The sequence below is a fragment of the Drosophila mauritiana genome, chromosome 2R (assembly GCF_004382145.1).
Source record: "Drosophila mauritiana strain mau12 chromosome 2R, ASM438214v1, whole genome shotgun sequence".
Lineage (NCBI taxonomy): Eukaryota > Metazoa > Arthropoda > Insecta > Diptera > Drosophilidae > Drosophila > Drosophila mauritiana.
The window spans coordinates 18,779,798-18,792,108 of NC_046668.1; the positions used below are offsets into that span (position 1 = coordinate 18,779,798).

The 12,311-nt window shown below is 45.0% G+C and overlaps 1 protein-coding gene across 3 annotated transcripts in view; it reads left to right on the top strand.

Annotated features, from left to right (window-relative positions):
* LOC117137676 overlaps positions 1-10,836 on the top strand; it is a 54,398-nt gene extending 43,562 nt beyond the window's left edge. The window contains exons 11-20 of one of the 3 annotated variants that reach the window (XM_033299237.1): positions 91-305; positions 690-771; positions 1,336-1,495; positions 1,839-1,975; positions 2,269-2,433; positions 3,436-3,861; positions 3,957-4,216; positions 5,686-5,970; positions 7,875-8,216; positions 9,829-10,836. In XM_033299237.1, the coding sequence (XP_033155128.1) occupies positions 91-305; positions 690-771; positions 1,336-1,495; positions 1,839-1,975; positions 2,269-2,433; positions 3,436-3,861; positions 3,957-4,216; positions 5,686-5,970; positions 7,875-8,216; positions 9,829-9,939 (2,183 nt within the window). In that variant the 3' untranslated portion in view covers positions 9,940-10,836. Of the gene's footprint in view, positions 1-90; positions 306-689; positions 772-1,335; positions 1,496-1,838; positions 1,976-2,268; positions 2,434-3,435; positions 3,871-3,956; positions 4,217-5,685; positions 5,971-7,874; positions 8,217-9,828 lie in introns of all 3 variants that reach the window. The other 2 variants (XM_033299235.1, XM_033299236.1) reach the window with 2 other exon arrangements.
* The last annotated feature ends 1,475 nt before the right edge of the window (positions 10,837-12,311 follow it).

Consider the following 12,311-nt stretch of genomic DNA (forward strand, 5'->3'; position numbering starts at 1 on the left):
TATCAAGCTCAAGTTGGGCCAATGTTTTTCTTTAATTATGCAGATAGCCATGCAATTGAAACCGATGCCCTGCGCTTTGTCTCCTTGCAGTTGCTCCTGTTTGCCGACCTCGCCAGCGGCTCTCCTACAGCTCGGGCAGGCATGAGACCGTCAAGGTGGCCTGCGAAATTGATGCCAATCCCTCGGAGGCCACCTACGTTTGGAAATTCAATGCAACCCAGGGCGAAACAGTTGACATACCGGCTTCGCAAGTGGCCGTGGATCGGGGCCGGAGTATAGCCCATTACACGCCCATGACGGAGAATGTAAGTTCACCACATCAGACCCATTCCCCTGTCCAAGTCCATGCTCAATCCCATGGCCATGCCCATTCCCATACCCATACCCATTTCGAATCCTGCTGCCCCTTCTGGAGGCCATATAAATCAGTCCGTGGCACGCCCTTGAGGGCCAGCACATAATTTTCCAAACGAGTTGCGGTTTTGAATTTTCAATTAAGGTTGAAAAGGTGTGTTGCCAACGGCGTTGCCATCGCCGCAGTGCATGCATAAATTAAGCCAACGAAATGCATTGTCACTCAACCCGACCCCCAATCCCTGCCACCCACCTGGCCCAATTGCCTCCGTATCCTTTCGCCACCCACACTCGTTCTGATGCCCGTGTTTGCGATTTCTTCTTTGCATTGCCAGGACTACGGTACGCTGCTCTGCTGGGCCACCAACGAAATTGGCGATCAAAGTGAACCCTGCGTATACACAATATTCCCAGCAGGTGAGTAGCAATCGGGGAAGGGATGTGGGCGGGTGATTCACCTGTATGCCGGGCTATGTGCCTTGGTGCCTCGCGTGCCGACAGCTTGGACTCTATCTATTTCGGGCCTTCGAGGGCTTTATAGGTTTATTCAAATAGGGTAACTTGTTACTTTTTTTATTATTATTTAATATCAAATTTAATTATTTAATTTTGTATATTTAATAGAAAATAATAGGGAAATATATAATTGGTATAATTGTCATCTACACGGTATCTGCACCGCCATCATCAAAATTTCTAGCCGTGGGATAGAGTTTTGCTTTCAGCGGTTTTTGTTTATGTTTTGTTTTGGGTTTTGCCAAGTCCCGCTGTGCTGATTTGTCGATGACTTTGGCACTTTGGCGCTTCGCTTTTTCTGGCTGCTGGATTAGGCAAACTTGCGCTGCGAGTTAGCTTATTGATTTTGAAGAGTATGCGCATGCAAAAGCCGTAGACAAATGCTTGGGGTCCCGGCAATTTGTTGCTTGATCTGCCACTAAGCCGGAATAATAAATACCTCGTTCTCCGTCTGCTCGCTTGCAGGCGAACCGGATCCGTTGCTAAACTGCACGGTGCTCAACCAGACATCGACGGGCTTCCAAATCGAATGCATCGAGGGCTTCAATGGCGGCCTGCAGCAGGACTTTATAATGGAGGTTTACATGAACGGAACGACACGACATCCCAAAATTTCAAAATCAAAGTGAGTACGGCTCGAGTGCCGGAACTGTAGGCAAAAAGAAAAAAAACAGAAAGGGGCAAAATACCAGAAAAAGAGGCGGAATGGACACGGAGCAATCAGAATCACACGCCGTGTGACTTCTGCATTACAACAAGCCCAACGAGCCGTGGCATCGAACAGAACGCATGGCCATGGTTACGTTTGGATCCATGGATCTATGGCGATGTGAACATCCTGCAGCTGCAGCTGCTCCTTCGGCGAAACCCATTTGTCCTGCTCTTTGCTCTGCCACTGGCACTGGCCTTTTTTGCGGTTTCCTCGTTCTTGATTTGGACATTCAAATATCGATTCAACTTCGTTGCAGGCGACCGTACTTTGAGGTAAGCGGACTGGTGCCCGGCATGGGCTACAATGTCTTCCTCATCGCCAACAACAGCAAGGGCCGTAGCAACGCCACCATTTTGCAGGTCTACACGCTGAAGGATCCGGAGAAGCAGACGGGTGAGTTTAATCACACGGGACTCACCCTGCGAGTCTTCCAGTTTCGAGAACCAAATCCCACCTACACATATGAGGCTCGAGTGATGCGGGCTGTCCTGCCATTCTCTTCTCCTTCCTGTGCGTTTGCAATTTCATGCATGTCCTGGTCCGAGTCCTTGCCCACTGCCTATAAATTAATTGGCAAGGGCCTGTGCACTTACAGCTGTTTCATTTGTCTTTTAGTTCTGCCTTCAGTTTTGCTAACATGGTTTCTCTTCCTTATGCCTTATTTCAAACTGCACGCTTTATTTTAGTTAAAATAACATTCACTAAGTCCTTCCAAGGACTTAGGCCTGCCTATCCCAAATCAAAAGCGACAGCGACCACGACCAGCGACTGCGTTTGCGATGAGGATGAGTTCCTAAATCTGGGCAAGGGAATTAGCCACGACGAGGGCACAGACGCTGACCAGCAAGAAGGTAGCGGTGGACTATCCTTTTCTATAATTTTCTATTAACTATGCTTTTTATTGTTTAATTTGTACTACTGCCTTGTTTGCTTATTATTATTTGCTTTAATATTAATTCAATGTTATTATTTAAATAAGAATTTTAATTTGATTTATGATTTGTTGTTGTACGAGTATGTAGCTTTAGTTGCTATTCATGTGTTTAATATTAAATATTTATTTGTGTTTGTTTCCCCCTTAGCCGTTTGAAATAATATGTTAGTTATATATTTGCTGTAATTAATTTCCACTTAAACATTTTTTGTTTTATAGCACCATTAATTCACTTTAACAACTTCACCCCACCAAGTCCGCAAAAAAAAAGCTGCACAAATAAATCCGGATGCCAAATGGTTTTATTTTCCTGTTCCCTTTTTTATGTTGGGTCACTAAAAATTCTCGACATGCCGACACGGACTGAGACCAAAATTAGCAAGCCAGGGGGTTGGCGGTGGCGGTGGCAAGCGGGTCGGATTACAACTCGCAGATATGCACAAATACACAAATACACGTACACATGCACCCACACACATGCAGCTCATTAGGGCGGCACTAAATTCAAGGCACGTGCGACACAAACTGCCACCGACAACAGCAACAACAATAGCAGCCAAAGGACGAAGACTGGACCAAGAACGGAACGTAGTTAGCAGCTCATAAAACAATGCAGTGTCGCTGGAAGAAAGAAGGAGAAAAGGTGGTGCACAGAGAAAAATCCATGGCACATAAAATCAATTTCAAATGCGTATGATGCAGTAAAAGACATTCAGTCTAGCTTCGAGGCACTTCATTAGTGTTTTCATGAAATAAAATACATCACATTAGGTACAACTTGTTTCAAGGAGCTACGACTGGCCTCCGTTTTTTGTCTGTGTACTTAAGGCAATATGTAAATGGAGAAGCACTTGCTTATCCACCAATCTCTGGTCTTCTTCCGGTTTCCCCTTTTTTACTTTCCCTCATTCTCTCGCAGACCTCTCGTTGGCCTATGCCCCCGTCATCGAGGACATCCGGCCATTCCTCGGCATTCTGGCCGGCATCGTGGGCAGCATTTTCCTGGTGGCCCTCATCATTGTGATTGTGGTGCGTGTGCGCGGCTCTTCGGGGCGCGATCGCAATAATTACTCGCATCCGGGAAGCGGCGTCGGCGGCGTGGGCGGCACCACCGGCAACGGCAGTGGGATGGGCGGCGGTGGCGGCGGAGTGGGCGGCACCACGGCCAACGGGAATGGCAGTCTGGGGCTGCTGGCGAGCAACAACAATGGCAGCCTCGTCATCGGCACCCTGGGCCACAATGGCGGGCAATCAGTGCAGGATATGCACCGCATCGGCCGGGAGACGTGCCATGTGACGAGCAGTCTGGACAGCATCGACAAGAATCCGGACATCATACCGCAAGGTGGGTTGGGTGAGTTTCCACAGGTGGCTTCGATTATAACGGTCGCCGAGCTAACCCTGAATGCCCACGGGGCTGAATCCCTTTTTATTTTGCAGACGGACACGACCTGGACGATGAGTGGACGACAAAGGGACATGGTCGCACTTACGCCACGGCGGCGATGGCCGAGCAGAATGCCGTGATAACCTCCGGCACCTATGATCACCTGATGCCCACGTACGCCGTGGTCGACAAGAAGACAGCACCGCCTCCCGGCCACGGCCAGTACATCCAGTATAATACACTCATTCCCGTTAGCAAAATGGGCGCTTATGCCAATCAACAGCAGCAGCTCCAGCAGCAGCCGCAACAGAAGGTAAGTTATGGACACCCTAATCCACTTCCACTGGCGGGCACAACACCTTTAACAATATGCCGGAGATACCGCCATCGGAGCCTTAATTTATGACCCATGGACGGCTGACCAGGTGGTGGTTGTTTCACTTGGTAACTGCCATCCACATATTTCTGGTTAAGTGGTTTTTATAGCCAGCAGCTTAGTTTGTTGCCTTTGCCTCTTGATAATCACAGGGAAGTTGCTTTAAGAAAGCTCTTATTCAGAATTACGGCTATTAAAAAGTATATAACTATTTTGGAATTGGAAGGAATTTGGCTAGAGTCAATTTAACAGCATCTAATTAATCTACAATAATATTAGAAGCAAATGGATCAATATTAAACATTAAGATACACATAACTTGAACAAAAAGTTAATGGGTCTGAAAAGAAAACTATTTAAAACTAGCTCCCAACTACCACACTCTGTCATTGAGGAGCTACAAAAATATAGCAAACTTACAAAAAACGAAAAGTTTCCTCTCAAAAACTCCTGAAGGTCGCCAGTGAAAAATAAGCGAAACAACAATGGCTCTGATGGGAATAGAACAGCATCATCTGCAGTTGTTCGAGAAGCGAAGAAACCAACATAATTTGAAAATCATTTAAGTAGAAATTTCTCTGTGCTAGCCACGCCCCTTTCCGAAGGAGTAGGAGCCAGTAAGCGATAGCTGAAGCTCCGGGAGCAGCCGCAGCAGCTGCAGCAATATAAATTTTCCATTTGCGAATTTAATAAAAATAAGTTGCAGGCGGACCCAGCGCCATTCGAGACTGCGGAGCAGCAACCGCTAAGGAGCCAAAGGATGTGCGCATCCTGTTTCCAACCCCGCCGCTCCTTCGCCAGCAACCTCGAAATGCAATAAACGGCCAAGTGTGTGCCTCGCTGCTGGTCCTGGTTCTGGTTCTGGTTGGGAAATGACTGCTAAGGGCAGGGCCAGCAACGGCAGACACATTACAAACAGGCGCCGGAAGTGGGCGGTGTCTGGCCTAAACAAACAGACCAACAGCAGACATAAAGCAGTCAGAAGCGAACCGTGAATTCTGTTTGATGTGTATTAGCTTTAACATGCTCAGGTTATTAACAACACCATATGTTCGTGTCACTTAATATCCACTGCTTTATATTCTCTGGCAAAGATTTGACAATGCCACATATTTTTATATCACTTCTCCTTGTTTGTTTAATTCTTTAAAGTTTCCAGCAGCTTTGTGGTTTGTTTTGTATAGAACGGCGGTTATGGTTGTGACAATGATAAAGGTGGTGTATCAAATATAATTTGACTGAGTGCCACAATTAATTTCATGGGAGAAAATAGTTTTAGGCAATTTGGAATTCTTTGAGAATGTTCCAGCTTACATAGATCAAAACTTGTTACCACTAGTAATTCTTCGATATCGAAAGATATACTTATTTAATATATTTGCTTTCTTTTACCTTCTCTCCCTCAGACTGAGCTCAGCTATAGCGAACTAAGCGCTCCTCTCGTCAGCGGCCCGGTGGGCGTTCAGCGGATGGCCCCCTACTGCAGCGCGACCTTGGGACGTCCGGGAAGGCAGGCAGAACTTAAGCGGGCGGAGCCGAACATCTACTCGCAGGTAAATGTGATGATGGACGACGAGATTCTGGCCGACTTGCAGGCGGCCACAGCATCCGGCAGAAGCTATGTGGCTGGAGCCGTGGTCGACAATGTGGGCGGAGCGCCCAATCTCTACGTTCAAGGCTATGCGACGCGTGTTTAGCATTGAATCGAATAGTTTATTATAATTTCGTTATTTCCATAGATAGTTTTTTGGTTGTTCAAAATAAATTTAATTTATTCCACTCATTAACTGTATGATTTGTGCAGAGTTCTAGTTTAATTACATTCTATATTTGTGGGGAGCCACAAAAATAAATTATCATCCAGACCCGATAAAAAGCTGACCAAATCAATGAATCGACGTCAAAAAAAAAATACTCCGAGCCGGCATGGAAAATATTTATCTTCCATCGAGAAGCAATTTTGGATATTACACATACGCACCGTAGTACAAACACACGAATGAAGACCAAAAACAGGGAATTCTGAGATCTCAGTTTGTGTAAAGCGGACAGATGTAGAGTAATGACAAAGACATACCCTCGATGAAAGCGCATAAAATATTTGATGGAATTTACCCAGAAAATTGAGTACCTGGGATTCTGGGCACAGATTTGCAAAGAACTTGCCTGTGAAACGTAAATACATAAACTTGACAGATTTGACAGTGGGAAAGAAAATTTTTCGAATTTGTCTGGCAATGGCAGACAAGTTGTGTTCCGATTATGTGGAACACTCGCATCGGGACTTTTGCTCAGTCGAGACTACTTCTCTTTGTTTATCCAGCCAGCTCTCATTCCACTCAATTATTGAAAAGACTTGAGTTATGACCAAGTGTAGGTGAATAGATATAGATTCAGGCTGGACAGATAGCAAATGCACTAGAACAGCCATTGTGTTGTAAGAGAACTCGTTCGTTGGGAATACAAACCAAAACAACGATTAATGCAACCACATGAGCACAGTTCTGGCATCCATTTCACAAAATGACATTGTTTGGGCTTATTGTCATTTATCGAAAAGTTTTACACGACATGCTCTTGGCTCTCGAGTGCCTTTCCTATGCAATCCAAAAGAAGGTCCTTTGTTATCCAGCTAATAGTTGTGTTTTTTTTTTTTCAAAATATTTGTAGTTGGATTTCCTTCTGTCGCATAAGCAAAAACAAGAAAACCTTTAACCAGCATTATTAAATATAACATTATCTTTTGTTGCCGCACTTAATTGCATATTTTGAAGTCTATGCCAGCACATACACTCCAATTTGAATGGAGCTAAAAATTAATTCATTAAAATCCCGTTGTTCCCATTAAGAGAACAACGTCAGCATGCCCCGCCCAGGCGTACACGTTAATTACGGAAATAAGCATATAAACATGCGTCGCATACTCGCGCCCACAAAGCCAGCTCGCAGAAACACGACCCACCGATGGGCCAATTATTGTAGTAGCTCACCACATAGCCAGCCCCTTGTATGCCACGGCAACCATGTTGGCTAAATAAACGCCTGCCGCGATGTTAACTATCAGTAACATGGCGAGGGGAAGGTGGGGGGCGGTGGAACCGCAGAGTCCGCGATGCCTGCAATATGCGTGGGAAACCGCGTATACATATTAACATACAGGCCACTGGCACAGTTTTCAGATTTACTATACCAAACCATGCCATTAAATTGCGGAAAATAATTAATATTATCTTTCAGTACTATGCAATCAATTTGTTTAAATTTATAACATATTAAAGTTTGATATCAGTAACTTTGTACTTTGCATTTCATGCTTAGACGTTTGAAAAGGTTTGGGAAATAAGGATAGAACTCTTTAATTTGGGCCCAACGAATAGCTACTGCTAATTAGTTGGCACCCAACGTGGAACCCAAATACGTGGACCTAAAGTAACGCGGTCTCTAAATTAGTTATGTTTAGGTGCAACATTATCATTTACTCTCCCCATCGATCAATTACTTTTGTTTCAACCCCCAAACTCGTGACTAACTCGCAGCATATAAATCATCACATGACTAAAACCTCATTACCTACTCCTCTACCTAACCGCCGCAGATCGATCTGGCACATCACCCCATGCCCATGTACTCAACGAGCCCGATGTTTGGCACGAACAGCACCATCACCGGAGTCACCATGTCGCATCCATCACAATTGGCCACCTTCTCGCCGACGCCGCCGCCGCCCATCTTCACCCACAGCATGGTGACCACTGGCGATGGGCTCCTGCAGCCGGTGACGTGCATGGGCCTGGTGGCAACATCTTCGGCAGGGGCATCGGTTCCTGGACCTGTTCCACTGCCCCCACAGCAGCAGCAACAGCAGCAGCTGACAGCGGCCAATGGCGGAAACGGAAGCATCGTCGGCATGGGCATGAGCCTTTATAGCAGCGATGTGGTAAGTGTCAGTTTGATGTACTTCCCCAATTCCTGGACGCTCCTGCTGCTCCTTGTTGATAGCGAACCGGTCGTCAAGGCAACTCTCTCGCCTAATGTCCAAAACGTTGAAAGCATCAATATGCAAAGTGGATTTTCGGGCAAGGATTTTTGGCAGTGCTTCTGGCACGGAGGGGTTGGGGGAAACGGCAGCAGGAAACATTTATCTTCGCCCCCGAACCACCCGCACCTCGGGGCCATCTTTTGTGCCCAATTTTGTTTTCGTTTTTCCTTTATAAATGGTAGCCGCTGGGGCGGAAAATGGGTTTTTGCGGTCGGACCGATAACTGCTGAAGTGATTGCAACCGCCGAAAGGGTATTCAAATGTAGGAAATTAAGACTGGAAACGGTTCGAGTTCAGATATTTAACGCCTAAGTAGAACACGATTGAACAACTTCATTTTGGGACCTAAGAGCTCCCCGTTTTTGTTCGGTTCCCATCACAATTTCCCCTACATTACGCGCCTTTCAATCGATTAGCCCACCCAGTGCGTCATCGATCAACAGATGACTCACAGTCTCCCCATCTCAGTGACAGTGCAATTTTCTGGCAATCCATAACCTTTGATCCCTCAACAGACAACTTTAAACTCAGCTTGAGGGAGACAGAGTGAGATAGATAGAATTTTGCCGGCATTTTCAATGGGTTCAAGGGGGTAAATGACCCCTGAATGTGTTGCAGGATAATAAAAAAAGTTAGCCGCTCGCTGTCCCGCTCCCGCCGCCAGTGTCCGCCATTCATTGTCTCTGTCCGTTGCTTTATAAATACCCCATTATGTATACTCCCAACGCAGCAGCGCAGCAGTGCGTTCGTCCTGGTCCTTCTCCTCGATTTCGCTGCTAGTGGACCAGGCCAACAGGCTTTGGCCATTGCATTGTCCCTGCTGATGTTCGTTCCACAAAAAGAATTACGTTTTTACAACAATATCATGCCAAAAGGACACTGCGGTGTGGCAACTTTTGACTCTAATGATTGCAATTATTATGACCCAAATAAGAAGAAGAGCACCGGGACATGGAGAGAATGGGCAAAAAAAACGGGACCAGAACAACATCATCATCAAAAGCAGCAGCGGCAGCAGCAGCAGCGACCGAATTCACAATGTTTTATTCCTCTGCTGCCTTCTCGGCCATTTTTTGTGCTGCCTTTTCTTGAGCTGCTCCTTTCGTTTGTCACTGATGTGGCCCTTGTTTTTCCCGCATTGGGCTCCCAAAGGCGGCCCAAACCAAAACACTTTGGGCCGTGTTGGCCCAGGGGAGTTGGCCAAAACACAGAAAATGGCAGCGAGACTTGTTGGTTTCGCCTTTTTGTGTTTGTCTTGGTTTTGGCAAAACCAAATATTACGCATACGCAGCGTTTTTGCTGGTACAATTTGCTGGCCAGGGTGGCGGGAAACTTGAATTTGTAATAGCTGTGAGTACTCAAATAATGTGCGGCTCATTAATTTTAAAGCAGCGCTCTTTAGGACTTCTTGCGCCCGAGCTGTCTCCTGGTATTTCCTTAGCTAAATACGCTTTTTGTCATTGTTGTTTTGTGTCTCATTGCGACCCCATTCTTCTATTTACCATTTCAGGGCAAGCCACAGCTGCTAAAGACCGTGCCAGAGGAGGTGCACCATCAACTGAACGGGGAGGATATCCTGATCGCCCAGGATCGCAATCTCGGATCGGGAACTCGCTTCTGACGCTAAGCTCTAGGTCGGGAGGAGCAACTAATCTAAAGTCAGAGCCAAACAGGGAATGCAAATCAAAAGAGAGAACTATGAGAAACTACAGAAAAATCGGGGAATAATTGGTAAACAAATTGACTATAAGTTGTATGTGATGAGCCAGCAAAAAGCCACAATTGAGTTGATTTTAAAGCAGAGGTAGCTGCCTTAGCTAGCACTCTTTTACGAAAGCAAAGGACATTATGCGTGGATACCAAATGGATGATGGCATACCCTGTAAAAAGATAACAATAAACTGTGCATGTAAATTGTTCGAGGCAAACGTGAAGCTCAGCAAGAAAAATCCATTAGGCCTAAGATGACGTGTACATTACGGAATACAATTAACACTTATAGCTCTAATTGAAACTAACATTACATCTGGATAAAAAAAAAACACTGAATTGTTAATATATTTTTAAACAACAGCTTTAAGCGCCAAAAGAGAAACATAAACTTTTAGCTAAGTAAACGAATTCATAATTGTTGTTGACCTTAGTTTGAGTAACCTAGCTCCCATTACCATTTAGCTTGTAACTTAGGCGTAACTAAGGCATTTACAACAACATCTAAATCAAATTCATCTAGCTTTAAGCTCCGACTTAGCATAGTTCAAATTGTAATAAAAAGATCATAAAGAATTTAAAGAAACACTAACCCTAAGGTAACCAAATAATGAACGATTAATAAGCGACTTAAATTAGCAAATCCAGTTTGCATTTTATACGTAACAAACTACGAGAATAAAAATCCCGAACAGGCTTGCAACGAAGCAACCAAATCCCTGGGAAAGTAAAATTCTAGTCTAAGGAGAAATGAATAAAATAATAAAATTAAAAGGCTAAGCAACTGCATGTAAAATATTTAATTGAGTATTAGGCTAAAGTTAATAAATTAAATTTAATAAAATGTATGAAAACAGAAATCGTACGAGTACTGATGATGGCAATGGGAAGTGGCTGCAATTACACCAGGTGTCCGATCTCGTCAGCGCTCCATTTCAATTCAAGTTAATTCATTAAACTTCAATGGCAATAGAAGGTCGTAAATGCAGGTCAGAATACATGTAGGGATCGCTGACCCCGTGCCCTCTCGATTTCACCTTTTTGGGCACTAACTGGAGCAAACAGGATGCTGCAGCAAGTTGATGTTTTCAAACACGAGGGCGTGGCAGCGAGGGGCGGCGTGTCCTGTGTGCTCGGCACTGCCTTGTAGCCAACGGTAAATATTGACAGGCCGCGTGAGCAAACAAAGGGACAAGCGGAAGTCAAGCCGAGCGACACAACCGCAGAGGAACAATAACAAAAGCGCCTGACAATCTGCATTGAGTACAGCAGCAGCCGCAAAGGCAACAGCAACAGAAGTAGCAGCAGCAACATCAACTAGTTGAAGCAGCAACATGGCCGATACAGCTCTCAAAAATTGTCGGGCCATGTAAATTTTGTATGCGAAAGCACTTAACACCGTTTTCGCTTAAGCAACGCAAACACCCGGGAAATAGTGGCGGCCCAGGAAACTGAGTTAGATGACAGTCACCGGCGTTTATGAGCCGGTAAGCAGGCCTGCCTACATGAAAAGCAAATTATGCAAATTTCCACCGCATCGCCGCCGCCGTCGATGACTTGTAAATTTTGCGGTTGTTCCGGGATACCTGTTTAGATTGCAAGATATGCCGGGCAAAGGCACACAAGCGCGCAACGCAACGCATATGTACAGATCAAATATTTGAACCTCAAGACGCCGGAGCTGGCCCGAAATTGAAGAGGACCACATGTCAGGCCGCAAAGCCACAGAAGGGGGTCAAACGGTGACCAACGCGTCCGTTAAGCCGCCAGATTGAAAACAATTAATCAAAATGCGGCACATAAATTATAAATTAAACGCCTGCTTATGTTCATTTTCGGAGCTGAGGTGGGCCATTTCGACCAGTAGAAGCTCTCATCCGTTGAAGGCCATCAATCAGGCTATGGCAATAAAACCGGCAAATCGAATGGCTGGAAATCATACTTCCGTTGGCAGAAAAATGGCGCTCAATTGTTTCCTAAATCATAAATAAATATTAAAAATCAATTTGAATGCGATTTTGCTACCTCTGCAGCACAAAAAGATGAAATACGGCCGCAGTCATAAAATAAATAAATAAATTTAGAGGCAGACAACAAAACACTCACACCACTGTCGTTGACCTTTTTCGTAAGCGAAAACGGGAACACAAGCGAATTCAATAGCAAGAAACTATTATCGATACGTATAAAACTCATTTTATTGATATTTTGCGAATGTTTTGGCTAAATCCATCAGTTATTCACTTCTTTCCGGGCAAAATATTCATTTTTAGTCGAACTACC